This window comes from Gobio gobio (genome assembly GCF_949357685.1).
Source record: "Gobio gobio genome assembly, chromosome: 2".
Lineage (NCBI taxonomy): Eukaryota > Metazoa > Chordata > Actinopteri > Cypriniformes > Gobionidae > Gobio > Gobio gobio.
The window spans coordinates 26,664,994-26,685,682 of record NC_137098.1 but is presented as its reverse complement, the minus strand read 5'-3'; the positions used below and the strand labels follow the sequence as shown (position 1 = coordinate 26,685,682).

At 39.7% G+C, this 20,689-nt stretch overlaps 1 protein-coding gene across 21 annotated transcripts in view; it reads left to right on the top strand.

Annotated features, from left to right (window-relative positions):
• LOC307122575 (nuclear factor 1 B-type) overlaps window positions 1-20,689 on the top strand; it is a gene marked incomplete at its 5' end in the record, with an annotated part of 99,706 nt that overhangs the window by 18,039 nt on the left and 60,978 nt on the right. For all 21 annotated transcript variants that reach the window (XM_079810645.1, XM_079810637.1, XM_079810641.1 and 18 more), the window contains one exon: window positions 2,079-2,610. In XM_079810645.1, the coding sequence (XP_079666771.1) occupies window positions 2,079-2,610 (532 nt within the window). The remainder of the gene's footprint in view (window positions 1-2,078; window positions 2,611-20,689) is intronic.

Genomic DNA, 20,689 nt, shown 5'->3' with positions numbered 1-20,689 from the left:
ACAGAGCTTCTTTGTGGTCAAATAGGGTCATTAAATTTATAGCAGAACAAATTGATTTAATAGAGATCCTTTTTGGCATACTATCAGTAATTTTGATAATATGCAAAATGTGGACATTATATGTTGCATGCAGTTGTGACAAAATAAAATGTATATAAAGCTAGCTATCATTTAAAAAAAAAAATCTATCATCTGATGTCATATGTTATGAAAATCAGCACTTTGAATGTACTTACATTTTTATACATTCCAGGACTACACCACATAGTGTGAAAACTCGCACTCTTCAGCGAGTTACATATTTCTTGTGCAACATTGTCGCATGAAGGATTGCACATGCATTCCTAAGGTGTGTAGTTTTTATGATATTTATACAGTGCTCGAGTGTGGGCTGTGTGTAGGGGCTGTCACAGAAATATAGGCAGAGGTGTGCTGGTTGTGGTTTCCCAAAGAGCTTTCGCACACAGAACAATATGTGGTTTAACTCTTCTTCGATCCATTCACTGCAGTCCTTCATTTTTCAATGTGGCGGTGAAAAAAATTACATAGAAGTTTGCTGAGTGTGTATAAGTCTTTTTCATTGTGTTGAGATTCTCGCACACTTGCTTTCATTGTCTTTTTACTTTTTAATCTCATCCATTGGTAAAAAATGTACAGTGCTTATTGATTTTTTTTACAAAAAAATTATAAAGGGGAGCTTCAGAAAGCGGTAGTTGTCTTTTAGTGTTTAGTGTGAAAAAATCTCCTGCTGTTCTATTTTATGTTTTAAAACATGATTGAAATTGCTTGACAATATGTAATAATTTTCTCTCTGAGGTGATGAGGAGATTTTATATGTGTGGAATTATTATTATTTTTTTTTAAATGTCACTCAGTGGTTTGTAAAATTGGCAACTGAGTTTACTCAGTTTGTAGTGTAAACCTATATAGCAAGTTGAGGCATATGAAGACAAAAAAAAAAGCATTAGCTCAATAAGACAAGTTTGAATTAGCTGTGCCGCTTATTTAAGGACTCGAGCCGCTTTAGTTTTGGTTTGGCATTTTAATGCCACTCTTACCAAACAGCCCTGAGGCCCAAAGAATGTGGCTTTTGTGCCAAGATGTCATTTTCATTGTCCATCTAGATTTGATTTTTGGAGGGCCTTGGAATAATTGCAGTACATTAATGCTAATAAATTAAGTGATTCCCAAGGACCGCAAACACCTCCTCATAGTCAAGGGTAGAAGCTGAAGGTGTACAATTCATTTACCCCCCATTTACCCCCCGCACTGTTTAGTTAAAAGCCATAGTACTTCTGGCCTTGGGAAGGTTTGTTCTGTCATTTTACACAATAGACAGTCTTGCTTTCTTTGCAAGTGTGGTTGATAATCATGCCCTCAGCTGTACTTTTCCAAGGCATTTAGAGACTATCTTTTGGGTTTTCCAGGATTCTGAGAGGTTCTGTGGGGCTCTGTGGTAAGGGCTGTTTCAGGAATGCAGGGAGCTTTGATAAGAGATCTGGAAGTATGGGGGGTGCTTGCTCTCTTGTGCCAACACGGACTGGTGCTTTGAGCGTGGCTGGAGACGGAGAGTGAGCGAGTGAGAGAAGGGGGTAGAGAGAGAGAGAGAGAAGGGGAATGAGAGATTGGTGATTCTGGAACTGTCTGCTCTACACTGGCACGGTGCTGGCACGGCGCGGGCAGACGCGATAAACAGTGGCATCCTTTTTTTGGCAGGCCAGCGCTGCCTGTAGTCGCAGTGGAAATGGTAGATGAATGTTTCATGTTGATGGATGCTTTAAAATTTCATTTTAAATAACTAGTGCTTAAATGTTCTCCAAAAGCAGGACTAGAGTTGTTAGAAAAGTATATTTGCAATTGTAACTGTAACTGTAATACAATGCTTTTTCTGGACCATTAAATGGTCATTTGTATCTACTTTTGCGTCTTATAAATTGTCTTTATCTGCAATGTTTTCTAAACCGCTTTAATGTTTTTGGGTTGCACATGCTCTTGGCTAATTCAGATGAGAACCCATGCCAAAAGGTCACTTCTGCTCCTGCTCAATTTTTCTCCTTATCCACTCTCTCTCTTCTCAGGATGAGTTTCATCCCTTCATTGAGGCGCTGCTCCCTCATGTCCGTGCCATAGCCTACACCTGGTTCAACCTGCAGGCACGAAAGCGCAAGTACTTTAAGAAGCATGAAAAGCGGATGTCCAAGGATGAGGAACGGGCTGTCAAAGACGAGCTTCTTAGCGAAAAGCCTGAAATCAAGCAGAAGTGGGCGTCTCGTCTCCTGGCCAAGCTGCGCAAGGACATCCGGCAGGAGTACCGGGAGGACTTTGTGCTCAGCGTAACGGGCAAGAAGCACCCGTGCTGTGTTCTCTCCAATCCTGACCAGAAGGGCAAGATCCGCCGAATCGACTGCCTGAGGCAGGCTGATAAAGTGTGGCGGCTGGACCTGGTGATGGTCATCCTGTTCAAAGGTATTCCGCTGGAGAGCACAGATGGGGAGCGACTGGTCAAGTCCCCGCACTGCACCAACCCGGCACTTTGCGTCCAGCCCCACCACATCACTGTCTCTGTGAAAGAGCTGGACTTGTTTCTGGCATACTATGTCCAGGACCAAGGTAAGTGCAAGGGGAGGTTGGGAAATAAAATTTCTTGACTTGATTTACGTGTGCTAATTTAACTGGCAGGTTCAAGGATGTAGAGACAAAATAAAATGAATGTAATTTCCAATTGTTATGGTTATAAGAGTAAGAGCATGCATTTCTTGTTTTACATGCAAAGAAAGCTTCAAACGGATCTATTTTGGTACATTTAAGTATTAAAATTATTTGTATTTTAACACATTTTACAGATTAGTTGGCATTTAAAAAGAGAATGAGTAACAAAAATTAGTTGTATGCGCTGGAATCACATACTAGATACAGATACAGATATTTCAGAGTTAGAAACAACAGATTTCTAAAGCAGCACTTTTTTACGACCAGGTCAGTATCAGAATATAATACAAAATTTACAAAAGAAATGATAGACTCCTCATTATATAAATGCATGCAAATATTACATAATGAGAATTTGTGCAAGTGGCACAATTACACAATACTAATTGTATTAGTATATATTTTCCACTTGTTTGTTTTTAATGACTAGTTCTGGTCTGGTAATTTTCACAGTTCTTGAATTTATTTTCACACATCTTTGAGTCTAAACTCCTATGCACTCTTACATGTACCTTCACATTTATTAATTTAACATACACAAAATGACTTACAAACGAGGAAGGCTACAACATAAACCTTTTATTTCCATTTTAAGTTTTCTGTTTGAAATGTATCCATTTGGACTTCATTCATATTTTCCAGGGGGCAACAATTCAGGTTATGTATAATAATTACTACACAACAAAAATAATTTTAACGTCATAGAAGTGTTGCTTTTGTGAGTATGTAAATGTTTTCATTAACGTCAGGCATGGCACCTCCATTTTGTGAAACTGAAGTGCCAGGGCAAGCAGAAGGCAGAGCGGAGGGACAATAATGGTTGCCACTGGCACCATGGTTGGCATCAGACTCTCTTTTGTGTCTTTGTAAGATGGAGTGCATTCGCGTGTTGGCACTCACACGGCAGCCTAAAGCTCTCGTATACTGCTCTGAATTGACCATAGTCTCCACTCTTATTTACAAATAACATGTTTAACATATGAAGTCATTTGTATATAAATTCTAACAGTTGTTTTATGTATTTTCAAAATGGTTTACTGTTTGTGTAGCATAATCGTAGTGGCTAACTCATGTTATAACTGTTACTCTCTAAAGATACTTCTGACCTTTAAATAATTGGAAAAAAGAAGAGTATGGAAGAAACTACTGAAGTAAATAAATGTCAGAAAATTAATATCGGGTTTTATGTGAACAGCTTACCATGGCAGTGCGGTATGTTTTGCCTTTAGTATCCAGTGCCCATCTCTAGACAATGCCCTCACATTGTGCCAGTGCACCCAGGGCGGCCATTTTGTTAGCATTGTGCCAGGAGAGTGGTAGGAAGAGTGCCAGTGACTGAGGATGGTCGTTGATATCAAACCCTCTTTGTCTGCTTACTGCATGCCTTTGATTCGTTAGTTGGCATCCGCAATGCAGTGGGCATGGAGGAAAGTTTCCTGACAGCCGTGGAATGGCAGTTGACATTATTCACTTCCAGCTAAATAAAACCAAATGTAAAGCAAAAGGAAATCTTTACCTACACCATAAGGAAATTGTGGTTGTGGTTGTGGTCTGTGGCAGGTGAATTGAAGAACTAAATCGTGTTCAGTGCTCAGCTGATATTGACGTCTGTATGCCAGAGAACGGTCCCTTTGTAAGGTGACTGCAAGCCATTACTGCCTTTGTTCTATTTATTTCATTGAACGTTTAAATTTTTTCTCAGTATAATTGTGTTTTCACACGTGTTGTGTGTGTGTGTGTGTACTCTTAGTAATTCATCTCATGGTTTAGTTTTAAATTTAAAGGTGTTTTAACCACTATCCACAGCACCTGGCATCCATAGGGGCATCAAACAGTTTGCCTCAGGTTTATGGATGAAGGTGTAGCAGACTCGCCGCTGTTTGCGAAAGCACCTTAGTAAATGCCCAGCTGAATCCCCATTGAAAAGGTGGTGAAGAGGACAGGAATGAGGGGCGGCAAGCTTGTCGGTGGGCATCGTGCCATGCCCTGCCTCTGCACTTCACCAAGTCTGGCCATGCCATTTATGCAAGTGTCTGTGCCTGTGCATGCTATGTTCAGCTCCATTCTCTCATAAAATGATGATAACATTATCAAGATCACAGTTATTCTCTATTAAAACATTTCAACAGAATTCAGAGCACCACATTTCCAGCAAATGAGAAAACAAAAGACAGTATATACTTTGATTCTGGTTAGTGTGATTGGCTCATTTCTGTTTTTGTAGTCTTTTTTGTACTTTCTACTTGTATATTTTTAAAATAAATATATATTTGATATATTTATAAATATTTTAGCTGCAACTATCCATGCTTTGAAACTTTTCAGCTAAAGTTGCTTGGACTGTTCCAGCTATTGGAGCTCTCTGATTCCACATTGGCTCTGCAAGTCAAGTCTGTACATGTGAAGTGATGATAATTTCACTTCAGAACTCATAAATCATGACTCTCACTTGCCAGGCCCCTTTCAGACAAGGGAAGTATGCTAATAATTTGTATTGTATGATGGATGACGTGTTTCATTAATGAACCTTTGTTTTTTGTGTCTGCTGTGTTTAATACTTTAATAGGAAAATGTTGGTATAGGCTTTTTATACTAGAACAGTGACTAAGCAGAAATAGATTTGAAAAGGCACCAGCCGTTTTATATCAAACAGGCATTTTTCATTTTAACCCAAGATATTTATTTTCCATCAAATTATGGAATATGTCCACAACCTTTATCTTAGTGTTTATAAATATTTACATTAATCTGGCAGTTGGTTTGTTTCAAATACCTAGCTGTCCTTTTGTAAAGCTAAATAATTGAAGAAAATGAATGAACAATTAATAAGTAAATTTTACCTAAGTCGTCAAAAACAGCAACAATAAACTGTCATGTTTTGTGCAGGCACAGCCAGCGTTACTCAACAACTAGAAAGTGTTACACAATCGCAAGAGCTCAACGTATCAGTAACAGTGTGAAGGTGTCGTGATTTCCTGCCCAAACTCCCTAGTGTTTATTTTGGTCCCCTGTGAAGTAGCCAGTGTTTTATTGGCCGCTTTTCTGGTGTCGGATGGATTATTTCTCATTTGTTCTAGCATGTTAAAGAGGTCTGTTTTACGACTGCAGGACTTAGCTTTTGCCCCCAGTGTCAAGACCTCACTAAAGATGTGGAAGGTGTCATGTGAAGTTTAATTGAGCACAACAGATCTTTGAAAACAAGGTGGTGACCTGTGGCACGTGGGGGCAGGCCAGGGGGTCGTTTCGGGGGGCACCTGGACCCCCAGCTGACTCATGACCTCTGGATGTCTGGGTCAGCAGAGCGGTTGCCAACTCCTTCAGAAGAGCTGGTCATTCATCAAACTCCCTCTCTCAACTTGCCAAAACCCCCAACACGCAAATACACACACATACACTGAGTTCCCTATTGGGGCTTTATTCGCTGTGTGTGTGTGCTCTGTAGAGGAGTTGTTTGCGGCTAGTTTTCCAGCTGACTGAGTATACGTCAGGGTCAGGACTAGCCAGCGTGACCTAGAGGTCATCACCCCTGTAACTGACTAAGTACAGCTTGCGGTTTCTGTACTTTCTCTTTTTTCTCCCTGTCTGTCTCCTCCTATCTAATTCACTCTGTCCCTGATGTCCACATACATGGAAAGTTAGACCAGTCCAGAAGTATTCTTGAAACCACCGTGTGATTGCTCTTCCTGATTATGGGCACTAGAGAAAACTATGATGGAGCGATAGGCGGATTGTGTAATTTTTATTGTACAAGCATAAGAGGTATTTTAGGGTTATAGAAAGTGAAATAAAGCCGAAATACAGCAGATTGGATTCGGGTGTGTTGCTCAAGCTGTGTTGTCCAATTCTTGAATGAATGATTCTTATGAGTCATTTTTTTATTGAATCAAGCACTTCGTTTACATCTATCTGTGAGACTTAAATCCATACTTACTGACTGGTTTATCATATGACAAGGTGGACATCATGAGTAAAATGTCTTACCACATTTTTGTTTGTTTAGTATTGTTGTTTAGTATATAAGGCCTGTTATTGGCTTGTATTTATGCCACCTCTAAAGAGACTGTGAATCATCTGTGTAAAAAAACCTTTTGTGATATTATTTTAAATGTATTTTTATTGAAAATATCTCTCAAATTCAAACTGGGAATGAATCATTAATGGAATTAACTGGGACCATTCAATTCTTTACGATTACCATCCCTATTCTCAACTTTTGTTTTCTATATGGAGCTCTGCATTTCTAAACCCTAGGAATGTTCCTTTACGTACATGGGACGCATCGTCCACATTGGAAGCGTACACTGACGCAATAATGAGAAAAGGACAGCTGGCTGGGATGAAATGCTCACACAAACCCATTGACAATTTGGGGCCATAACCAAACTTGAAGGAAAACCGATACAGAATTACAAGTGTATGGAATGCAAGAGATCCACAGCATTTGTTTTTGTTTAGTCATTTATTTATTTATTTGCTAATTGTTTCCAGTGAGCCCTTGTGGCGGAGGCAGTCATGAGTTTGTCCTTTGGAGAGAGACATAAAGTGTTCAGCACATCCACTTGATGGCCCGCAGCTACTGACTCGCTCCCAAAAATCAGTACAGATGGTTCATTTTTCCGCTCTCTCTTTTTCTCTCCCTTGCTCTCGGTTTCTCCTCTGAACCGCGCATTTGTTGGTGCTTTGCTTTCAAAAAAGAACTACAACGCACGACTTGGTTTCAGTTGTGGAAATGAAAGGCAATAGCTTCTGTTTGATGTTTTAGTACACTGGTGTACCGCCACATTAAACATAAAGAGGGAAATAGAGGGAAGAAGGGGGCTGGTGGAGGAGCAGTGAAAGGATTTGCCACTACGACTTCAATCCAGACGATAATCTTAGTGGCCTGTGGGTGTTGTGAGTGCTTTTCTGCTGAGTTTCCTCCGATTAAAGAGTCTGATTGACTAAAACACACATTCAAATGTTTCTTTGCATCTCTGTTTATGTTTGCTTGAGAACACTCCTTTCTTTAGAACTTAAAGAAATCCTTACTAAAAAGCAGATTAAACAGTTTTTATTCCCGAAACACAATTTGCTTTAGCTACTAGTCCATTTCAAAGTATTTGAGCTGCAATTTTATGGTGGCATATATGTAGAGCAGTTGTGCAGGCTGTTGAATACCAGAGAAGAGATAAAGACAGGCATACGCTGGCCTTATTTAACCTCCACCATCCATTTGGTTTTCTGTGGAGGAACTTGATCCCCTTCTACTCCAAGCAGCCCAATGGTACAAGGCCATCTGATCGCATCCCACTGGATTAGTTTATGATGCAAGCATAACAGGAATGTCACTGGAAAATATTCAGATCCACTGCGATACTGCGGTCAAATCTGCCGTACAAATCTACAGATGCGCCTGTGATCTCTGAGCTGGAGCGGAGAGGGGGATGAGGTCGTAGTGCGTTTGTGCTGAGCATGCAGTGAGGTCTCTTAAGCAGAGGCTGCAGTACTGATTAGTATTCTGCATGGCCCGCGGTGACTAGCTCACGCAAAAGCCATAACCTATCGAACACATTCCCTTAGTCTAATCCATTTAGAGCTCCCTCCAGCTCTCTGGCCTCCCTTATTGATCTCCCCCCCCCCCCCCCCCCCTCTGTCCTCAGTCTCTCCTCTTAGCCCCGCTGTTGGTTCAATTCAGTGGTGTACTGTTACTCCACATGCTGCTGCAAAGGAAATGTCCCCCACCCTTTCATTTGTTCTCTCTCGCTCTCTCCTTTCTGTCGTGCTGTCTTACATTCTGCACTTTGTTTCTCTTCTACCTTGTTGCCTGTTGCTTCTTTCTTTCTTTCTCTCTTTCTTTCTTTCTTTTATTAGTTCTTTTTTTGAGTTAGAAAGAATATACTTTTTTGTTCTTTCGTATGCTCTTTCTTGATGGTGAAGAAAAAAAGTACATACGAAGAAATCTTTTAGTTTTTACTTGTCCTTGAGTTCTTAGCATTCTTTCTTTCTTTTTTTTTCATTGCTTTTATACCACACAATTTCCCTCTAAGGTGCCGCATTCTAGATTTTATAAACAGGCCTCATGAGTTTATATCTGTTTAAATAAGTTTATGTATGTGTTGGAGAGTGTGTTTGTGTATGCTATCTCCGGGACTCTTTGTTGACTGAATACCCTCAGGCTCAAGCACACTATAACCTCCCTTGCCTTCTTTCACACACTGTAATGTGTACATAAATCTTTGTGGTTATGAGGAGTGTGGAAGGGTCTGTGCTGCAGTGTGGGTGCTGCTTCACCTCGCGTTTGAGTGGGTGTCTGAGTGTGTGGTCGGGAGAAGGGATATTCCCTTTGGAATGTTTTATCAAAAGTGGTGGAAGCGCAGCCTATCATGAATGTTGACTTAAATGCCAGAGTCTACTATCATGAAAAAATGGGAAAGTATGTTGGAAAATGAAATCTCTATTCAGGGGTCACAGACTTTTCTGCTTTGCCTCTTGGCTTTTTTTCTTCTTTTTTTTCTAAAGACTTATCTTGTGTTACTCAAAGCTGCTTCCAAACAACCTCACGTCATTGGTGTAGACACAGGCTTTGTGAGAACCCAGAATGCATTGGTGATCCCTGGGGCCCTCTTGACAAGAGGACCAGTACCGACCTCTCCTTCCCTCCAATGAAGATGGATGGCCTCATTCTCCCTTACTGTATCTCACTGTATGGGGTGTCTGGGTCTTTCCCCCTCAGACTGGACCAGCACCACCCCATAATGGACTCTTCTCCTCTCTGCCATCAACCAAACGTGCTAATCATGCATCTGCGCCAAAGGAGATCATCCAGAGAGAAGCAGACAAAAGGGAAAGACAGAGGGGGTTTAGGGTTAAGGTAGCAGAGAAACCCATATTGAGACCTGGGGAGCTGAAGAGGGCACGTCTGGATTCCTCCGTGGTGGGACAGTCAGTGTCTTTCACATCTCTATGTTGATGGGCGTTCTTCATTAGGGGTACGGGGCCCGATGAATAGCTGCCAGAGAAGGCCAGAGACAATTGAGGAGGTTGCCATGGGAGACAGTGACTTCTCCCCCCTCTGCCCACAGTTAAAGTCTTTTCATGGCAGACAGGATTCAGAGTGATGGCCGTCTCTTCTTTTGTGTTGTCTGGTACAGTACCTCCCGCCGCTGAGACAGACAACCCAGAGGTAACAGTGTGGAAGGGTTGGGAAGCAACAATGGGGTCAAGTCTGTCAAAAAGATCTCCCCCAAGATGTAAAACACATTATGAATGACTTTGTATGGGGTTAAAAGTTGCTCCAGAAGCATTATGCAAAGCGCAACATGTCACATGATTTTTATCTGCCTTTTTATCTTCCTTTAAAGCATTTTGTCTAGTCTTAGCACTGATTGGTTGCCTAGTGGAATCTGCTTCTTTATTAACGATAGGTGTATTAATGCATGCCAAGGAAAGTTTAGTCACCTTCTTGTGCCTGAGAGGGCAATGTTCATCAGTCAGACATACACTGGAAAGTTAATGAAAAACGCCTACCTTTTAGAATTACTTTACTATTCAATGAATGATGCGTACAATTGTAACCAGAAGGATGATAAACAGGTAAAAAAATGCATATACTAACTTTGAAGAAGAGACACAAGCTATATCTAGAGTTAACCAACACCTTACCAACCTAAAAAAATAAACCTTAGCAGCTGCATATCAACTATTTGGAAACAAGTTTTGCACTGGCTAGCACCACTTGGATAATGAAAAAATCTTATTGCAAAAGGAATAAGTACACTTCTGTCCTGGTCTGCATTGAGTTCTAGTCCCTCAAGTATAACCACACAAGTGCTAGTTCTCTGCTGAGTGCCCAGTGGATCTTGTATGGACATCCTGTGAGGTGGGTCAACATAAAAACTAACCCGCGGCAATCATGGGAACGACAGATGTCAAAACATACTTCTCCAGTCGCTTTCCCCCAGTGATAATAGCATCCTGTTTTCACACGGCTTCATTGTATAAGGGCAGATTTTGGTAAAAAAAAAAAAAAAAAAAGAGCAGGGGAGAACAAGAACAGTGATTTGAATTAGTTTAGCTATAGTAGTTGATAGACCTGATAGTACAGAGAAGGAAGTTGTCTAATCAGTTAGAAAATTTGTGACTTCAAGGTCTATTTCTGAGCCATGTTTACACAGATTTGGGTGTTACCGTTTTCTTTTTATTTCACTAGTAATCCACAGAGCAAATACCACACTTCACCACACTTTATTGTTAATCTATAAAGATGAGCAGATATATATCTTCTAAACAGTCATATTAGGTTAGTGATTCTGAGTAACACTTTATTACTTGGTTTGTGATCAAAATAAATTCAATTAAATTAAAAAGACACTAGTAGTAATGTTTTCATGATACAACTATTTCAACAGTCAAAACGGATACCAGTATGGTTTCACAATTCTCAATACAATTCAATACTCAATACTACAAAACTAATTATGTGAAACATACTCCTTTATTTTAAAGGTTAAATATTACAAATTAAAAGAGAACAATGATTGTAGAAATACTTTTATCTTTCCATTTCGATCCCCAGTGTGTATCCACCTGTCATTGATAGTGAACTTGTTGCTGCTTTCAGCTCTTCGTTTCTGAAGAAGTCTGTTCCTGTAATTTGCCCTATCCGGTGACAGTTCAGGGCAGAGGGTTCTGGGAAGTTGGTGTGTTAAACGCAGAGCGCTACAGAACTAGCAGTTGGGTGGCAGTGATTAAACACACTCTGCCGGTAACGGGGCCGCTAATGAATACAGGGCTTTAACGGCTACGTATGTGCCTCATTATGAGAGCCTGCACTGAAAGGATATACGCATTGGCTCCGGATTACTGGAATTTTTCTCAAATTGGCCTGCCTTTCTGCTGGCCCAGGAATCTAGCTGCTGTTTTTTTCCCTCTCTCTCCTTCTCCCCCGATGTGCCTCTCTGACTTTTGTAGAACATGCACCCACCCACACACATACTCTCTCTCACACACACATGCAGAAACACACACCCTCGCCCACACTTCAGTTCCTGAAGCCTGCATTTAGACAAAATCAGGCATACAGCTTTGATAACCGCAGCTCTGCCATGGCATTTGTCAGTACTGCTTGTATATTTTTGTATACAAGTACTTCAGATTTGGGTCCCGAGTTCAGCCGTGGAAGTTTGTAATTAAGGATGTTACATGTGCATAGGCCCTGAACCCACAGTACATTTATGCTTTTTTCCCAAAATAATAATGTAATTATGCGGTCCAATAAAGTTTGCTATGGCAGAGAAAGCATACTTACTACAGCTGTGCTTGGTCAAAAGTGCATATATTGTGTTTTTACTTTTCACCCATGTCAGTGTGGCAATGTACGATCAATTATAAACTAACATATTGTGGTGACGTCATAGGCTGTTAGGAAAAGGCGTGCAGGAAGGGGACACTTCATAGGTCAAAGTAGGCTTTTCATTTTGATTACTGGGTTGGAAACTAGTCCTGGCTTCACAGTGGCCATCGTTTTGTGAAACCCGCTTGACCACATTTACCCCTAAACCTGAAAACATCCCAATCCATAACTGCCAGCTGGAATTTCCTCCAACTCATTTATTTGCCATCAGTGGAGCTGCATTTCAATGTTTTGTAGTGTCTTTTCCAGGCAACAGAACAATGCCACCTTTGGCATGGACTTGAACTTTTAATTCTGCTTTAAGAAGGATTAGAGGAAAGTTGACCATTGTTCTCCAGAGAGGATGTATCATTTAGCCTTTCCCTTACATTGACAAATGCAGGATTGCTAAACTTTCATTTCTTAATAGTGCATGTTTGTGTGTGATGAAGGGAGATTATACATGTGAATAATAAAACAAGCATGTCCGTTCAATCAAGGTCAGGTGAACCCCAACCAGTCTAATTAATCAGGGTGTCCCTAAGATTAATGATTCAGGTAGGTTGATATGTAGTTTTACACATCCTAAGTTAAAACTAAAACTTTGATTTGAACAGAGAGAAGCTCAAATAAGGAAACCCTTTTAAGAAAATGCAGAAATAAAGAGTAAAACAACAAACGTCTTTCAAGGACAATGATGTGTTTTGGTATTGAACCATCTTCATGAGCTAATGCTGAAGTATTGGGCAGTGAAGCCAGGACTCTTATGACTTGAACCAAAACCCACCATGTGTGTCTTGTTAAGGGCAGTTATGACAAATGGCAGCAGCTGTACAAACTAATCTCTCTGTAGCTTTCACACATGGCATTCAATTAACAATGGGCCACTGTCAGACTGTAATCCACAGCTCGCCAACCTGCCCCTACTCCCGCTTGGCCTAGCAAACCTCTGCATGTGTGCGAGTGTGGAGAAATGTCTTAAAGTGCTTGATGTGTTTTTATTGAGCTGACGTTAGCTCGACGGCACCAGGTCAATCAAATGTGGGTTTGTGTAGGTCAATATGAGTGTGCTTTTGTGCATATAGCATTAGCACATGTACAGTGTTTATGAATAGAAATAGTTAAGGTATTTAGGTCACTATATGTAGCCAAAAGACGCTTGTGCATGCACGCACACTTACACAGCTGCTGGAGCTTGCTTGTGTGTACGTGTGGCGGGAAGTGGCTTGTCAGGGGCTACATTCCCACTGGGTTTGTAATGATGAAGTGTATGTTGCAGTGGTCACTGTCGGCTCAACTCAACTCAAATGAATACAAGCCCTTCAAGAGACCAATGTCCTACCATTCCATAATCAGGATCAACAATCCATAGCGATAAGCAAACAAAGATTACATATGAGATTTAATAAATATACATATTTTTAATGAAATGCCAAAAACTACACTCACCTAAAGGATTATTAGGAACACCTGTTCAATTTCTCATTAATGCAATTATCTAATTAACCAATCACATGGCAGTTGCTTCAATGCATTTAGGGGTGTGGTCCTGGTCAAGACAATCTCCTGAACTCCAAACTGAATGTCAGAATGGGAAAGAAAGGTGATTTAAGCAATTTTGAGCGTGGCATGGTTGTTGGTGCCAGACGGGCCGGTCTGAGTATTTCACAATCTGCTCAGTTACTGGGATTTTCACGCACAACCATATCTAGGGTTTACAAAGAATGGTGTGAAAAGGGAAAAACATCCAGTATGCGGCAATCCTGTGGGCGAAAATGCCTTGTTTATTCTAGAGGTCAGAGGAGAATGGGCCGACTGATTCCAGCTGATAGAAGAGCAACTTTGACTGAAATAACCACTCGTTACAACCAAGGTATGCAGCAAAGCATTTGTGAAGCCACAACATGCACAACCTTGAGGCGGATGGGCTACAACAGCAGAAGACCCCACCGGGTACCACTCATCTCCACTACAAATAGGAAAAAGAGGCTACAATTTGCACGAGCTCACCAAAATTGGACATTTGAAGACTGGAAAAATGTTGCCTGGTCTGATGAGTCTCGATTTCTGTTGAGACATTCAGATGGTAGAGTCAGAATTTGGCGTAAACAGAATGAGAACATGAATCCATCATGCCTTGTTACCACTGTGCAGGCTGGTGGTGGTGGTGTAATGGTGTGGGGGATGTTTTCTTGGCACACTTTAGGCCCCTTAGTGCCAACTGGGCATCGTTTAAATGCCACGGCCTACCTGGGCAATGTTTCTGACCATGTCCATTCCTTTATGACCACCATGTACCCGTCCTCTGAGGGCTACTTTCAGCAGGATAATGCACCATGTCACAAAGCTCGAATCATTTCAAATTGGTTTCTTGAACATGACAATGAGTTCACTGTACTAAAATGGCCCCCACAGTCACCAGATCTCAACCCAAGAGAGCATCTTTGGGATGTGGTGGAACGGGAGCTTCGTGCCCTGGATGTGCATCCCATAAATCTCTATCAACTGCAAGATGCTATCCTATCAATATGGGCCAACATTTCTAAAGAATGCTTTCAGCACCTTGTTGAATCAATGGGAAAAGCGAAAGGGGGTCAAACACAGTATTAGCATGGTGTTCCTAATAATCCTTTTGGTGAGTGTAGATTAGGGAAAGTGGGGTGAGTTGTGCTAGTTTTTACTCAAAGTGACTTTAAAGTGAGGCCATGACAGTAATGTCTTCAACTTAAGAATGTACATATATTTCAGGATGTGGTGCATCCATGAGAACAATAACTTTGGATCTGAAATAATTTGTTTCAGAAATATAGCTTTTGGGAAAAATGTGGTATCGTGGCACAACTTGCCCCTGGTTAGGGGTAAGTTGTGCCTTTGGGGAGAATACGTTGGGGTAAATTGTGCCAGTGATTTCTGAAGTAAAACAAAACATTTTAATGTTATGAACTGTAATGCTATATGAAAGCAAGACAAATTCAATACAAAATTACTCATTTAAGGTTTATTTATATATTTTCACCCTATTACACTGTTGGAATAAGTCATATTTTGTAGTTTTTGGGAAAATGCAAAACACTTAAATACACAATATATGATAATTGTGAATCATTTCAGGCAAAAAGGCTTTGGCAAAAGATGCCTGTTGACATACATAAAAAGCTGCCTGTCAATTATGTAACATATAATAATAAAGTTAGGCTCATTTATAAACATCCTATTGTGACTTAGGCCACTTAAAAACTGAATTAAACTTCTCTTTAATAACATTGTGCTCAAAACTGAAATCAGTGTTAGCTAAATTAAACAAATGGCAGGTGAGTCAAAAACTGATGAGGCATGCCCATCTCTCACTTCACCAGATTATCCCCTGTGGGTATGTAGGTCTAGGTGGTTTGGATCTGGCCTACTACTTAACATCTCAATTGTCAATGCTGCAGGGGCATCTATACATTTCTGCTCCCTTCTGGCTGTACCAGTTTTTGGGGTGTGGGTAGTTTCTTGAGCACATCACCTCTAGGGATGACTCCTTCATAATTTTCTTTAAATGTAAAGATGGGCTTTCCATCCACAGACTTCTTACAACTTTGGCACAACTTAACCCAGGCCCTTTGGCACAAATCACCCCAGACCCACAAGGTTGAAAAACTAGCATGATCCAGCAGTTAAGAGCTAACATCATGTTAACTGTATAGACTGATTGTGTAGCCTGCTAAAGCACTAAAACATGTGTGAAATGTTTTCAAACTTGTCTATAATTTTTCAGACACAACAATAGAAAACCTTGATCATAGAAATTTTACTTTGAAAGGAAAAAAAACTGTTTTTAGAGCTAAAATGGCATGCCTCTCATGCCATGTGTCTCTCTTCTTTAGAGGATGAGTAAAATGGATGGCTTTTCAAAATTATGTTGTCACATGACCAATTTCTTCTATGGTTTTCCAGAAACAATGGGTGGAACTACTTCCCCCCTGGCACAAATCACCCCACTCTCCCTACTCTAAAATTATTCTAATCATCTAATAAAAATTGACTATTGTTGTCAATATTTGTACGTACAGTACTGTGCTCTTTATGATAATATTGAGTTGTTAGCTTAGCAACATGCTAAAGCCAAACTCTATTGGAATCAGCTGTGTTGCATTTTTGTGGTGTTACGGAGTTCAACTAGGGATCTGTGAAGGTCCTGAAGGGGTTTGTGGACAGACACATTGAACATAGGATTTTATTTAAAATATATGATCTTTAATGAGCTGAAAAGTATTATAGACGGCATATTTGTTAAAGTTATTAATGAAAGTTATTATAACTTTAAAGAATAACTTTAACAAATAATAACTTGTATTATAAAGTAATTATATGTTTTCTTTTAGGCTTCCTACTGTAGGTTAAATTAAAGTCTAGATTGGAGTTCCCCTTGTTTGCGAACATTGAAAACTCTTGCTTAGGATTAGTTTCAGTTGCTTCCTTAGAAGTAAACAAGGCAGCTGAGCTCGCTATGTTTTGGAATTGAACCATTTGAGCCATTAGCATGAGTGGGTCGCAGTTTTGTTGAGACCCTTGAGTTGGGACCAGGGGCGGACTGGCCATCTGGCCATCCGGGCGTTTTCCCGGTGGGCCGCTGGACAATGTGGGCCGGCCCGTTGCTACGTAAATATATATGAAGAATAAATTATAGTAAAACTACGTAGCCTATATCCTTCCGTCAGCCCAGACGAATGGCCTGCGCAGCCCACTTGAGGCAAAACTCTAATCTATAGCCTGCTCAGTGCTCAGTCCCAGTGTGGTGTAAAAACGCTCGTCAATGTCAAAATGTTTGCAATATCCAATCAAATTGAAGGAGGCGGGATTTACTGTGCACAGCAGCCGAGCAGCGCAGGCGGCACTTGAGTGCGAGCCGAGGTAAGAGCTGAATATGGGTCAATGGCAGATGAGTCAAATTGCTACAGCAATATTTCCCGACTGTTAATGATTTTAAAAAAATTTAAACCACGGACATTAATTTTCAGGGATGTAAACTAGGCTACTGCTGATCTTTTAGAATTAATCAGATTGTAATGCCTTTTACGTTATTCGTCACAGAATGCACAAAGAAACATTAGCATAGGTGTCGCAAGTTTTCAGCAAATCAGAGGGAATGTTTGTCTTTCTGTTTCCAGGCTTTCTTCAGTAATTTCACAATCATTTTCAAATTATTCATAATACTCAAAATATATTTCTGAAACGTAGGCTTAGCCTACACATACATCATGCTAAAACTGGCAACTTTCATACTCAAGTAGCCTATGGAAAGTGTCATTTATGAAAATAAATATCTAATTTGCTAGTTAGTTCACATGCATTATTTTACACACTGGTAATCAAAAGTTTGAAATAATTAAGACTTTTTAAAATGTTTTTGAAAGAAGGCTGAATTTATTTGATCAAAAATACAGGAAAACCACAATTATTCAGAAATATTAATACAATTTCCAATAGGCCTAGTTGTTTTCTATGAGAATGTATTGTAAAATGTAATTTATTTCTGTAAACGCTGACTTTTCAGCATCATTACTTCAGTAAGTGTCACAGGATCCTTCAGAAATAATTTTAATATGCTGTATTTTTCATATAATTTTTAAACTCTTTTCCACTCTTTGAGCTCTATTCCATAAAATTACAGATGTCTAGATACTATAACCATTAGAAAGGCACCCTAAAACAGTCCACATTCTGCACTACATCCTAAGTCTTCTAGACCATAGCATTGTATACGGTCTGATTTTATGGTAGGTATTGAACTTAATGATATTAAACTACAGTGTATGGAAAAGAGAAGTCAAAATTTGTATTAAAAAAAAAAAAAAAAAAAAAGATTGCCATGTGCACCAGGAAAGACAAATTATAACCTGAAGAAGTATGCCAGTCATTCAGTATGATAAGCATTTCAATAAAACAATTAATACAATTCATATTTTTGTATAAATAGCTTCGGCGTTTAAAATTGCCCTGTGTTTAATGAGCTGGTGGGTTTACGGTGAGGTGTGTTGCAGACCAAGTGTGATGGGCCGCTTTGTGCCAAAAAGTCCAGGGCCACTTTTTTGCCCCAGTCCACGCCTGGTTGGGACAATCATGCATGGAAAGTTGGTCAGAAGTATTTTGTGGCATTAATATTGAATAGAAAATTAATGACAGACTGATATAAGGAAAAGGTGTTTCACTATTCCAGGCTTGAAATGGCTGAGTAGTACCAGAGCGCATGAATGAAAAAATGTATGAGAAAAAGGATTGACTTTTTTTTTTCTATGTTGAATCCAAGAATAATTAAGCTCAGTCCCTTTGGCTGCGGACAAAGCCACAGAGAGAGAGGGAAGGTTTGCAAGAGTGTGGGGGAGTTGTAACCAGCACTGGCAAGAGTAGTGACCAGCCCCATGCTACACACACACACAACACACAACACACACACGCACGTGCACGCACACACACACACACACACACACACACACACACACACACACACACACACACACACACACACACACACACACACACACACACACACACACACACACACACACACACACACACACACACACACACACACACACACACACACACACACACACACACACACACACACACACACACAGTACAGAATTCATTCATTGAGATCTTTCATTCTAGCTTTCATGTCAAGGCTGTTTTATAGATAAACGACCCTTCATGTTTGTAATCCTTTGTTAAAGGATTAGGATAAACACCTGCCTTATTTGATGGGTCACATTTTAATGGATGGTGTTGTGTTTATGCACATTGCCATTTGTGAGACAACTTCCCTGTTAGATGTTACTTAACATTTTCTGCTGCTGTTTCCTCAGAACTATATTAACGGTAGTGACCTAAATTCTTTCCTTTCTTTACTGTTAATATACAGTACCTCAACAAAACATCTGTTTACTAGCCTAGATAGGGCTTTTCACTCTGCACTTAACTCTGGGTTATCCTTGTTATAAACTTTGCTTTTAACTCCACACTTCGCGTCAATTGAAGTGAAAAAGATAGTTTCATTCTTACCTTCATTCTTACCTTAATGCAACATAAACTCAGGCTTTAAGAGTGTACAGTGTAAAATGTCAGCTTATGAACAGCTTAAGACAGATTAATTGTTAACCCTGGGTAAATTATGAGCAGTGTGAAACATGAAGCAAAATAACTGAGGATTGCATTTACCCAGGGTTTACATTGGCCCAGGGTTAACTATTTCAAGTGTGAAAAGTAGAGATTAAACTGGCCATAAATCGGAACAAGACTTCTTTTTGCTCCAAACACACATTCATTTTTTCATTTATTTTGGCTGATCTCTATTCCGGACTTGCGCACAAGCTGTATTCAATAATTTCCCAAAATGTACTTTGTCTGGAAATAATACGAAGTCTATAAACAGGACAGAAACACACCTAAGACGGGCGCAAAGAGGAGAACAGAGACATGCCAGCACTGTTTGCGATGCCTAAAATATTGAAAGATAATCTAATTATTGAATTGGGAGTGGGGGTTTATATGAATTTATCGCTAAAGGGAACTGACTGTCATCAGAAAAGTTTTGATGACATTATCTTTTATCATTATAAATAACTGCTCATGCTGCATGTGTGTAGCATCTTTGTTTGGATCATGATTAAATTCAGTGGTTGCCTCTAATTTCAAATGTCAACAGACAATTTTGTGTTTAAAGTCAGTTTTGCCTGTTATATAGCAAATAAACACAAATAAATTTGCTTTAACAAAGAAAACAAAATCTGCCACTTTGCTTGTAAAAAAATCGGAATCGTCAATGAAAAATAATGATCATTGCATCCCTAGTGAAAAGCCCACATGATGCACACAATACACATATACATTTCAGTTGTAGGCTACGATCAGATGTACCCTGGCTGTGCAGAGAATAAAGAAGCTTAGAGTATTTGAACTGGATTTGATTTATAGAGGGTTTGAACAAATAACCTTTTTCATGAAAATTATGCAACTTTATGTGTGTCACAGACACACACATGAATGACTCTTCAAAACGTGTGATTGATTAAGGATAGTTTTGCTACTTTGGAATTGACTTTAGCTAGTAAGCAACAACTTAGCAATGCAAACACTCAGAACACCTTAGCAACCACATAACAGCACCCTGGCAATCACCTAAACAACCTGTGGTGGCTAATTTTACACAGGCAAACACCACTCACATTTTTGCTAGAAATCGTAAAAGTCTATTTCGGCTTGTGTTTTGAAAAGTGATTAGATTAGATTAGATTAGATTCAACTTTATTGTCATTACGCAAGTACAAGTACAAGGCAACGAAATGCAGTTTAGGTCTAACCAGAAGTGCAATAGCAGCAAGTGCAGGATATACAATGGATGCGTAAGTGCAGGACATGGATATGTACTGAATATGTATAAATATGTATAAATAGAGAGACGTTAATACTATAAACAGAACTGAATTTACAGGTGAATATGTACAGTGAATAAATATACAGATGGCTATTACTATAAACAGAATTTACAGGTGAATATGTACTATGAATACAATATACAGATGGCTATTACTATAAACAGAATTGAATTGAAGAGAATTGGAGAAG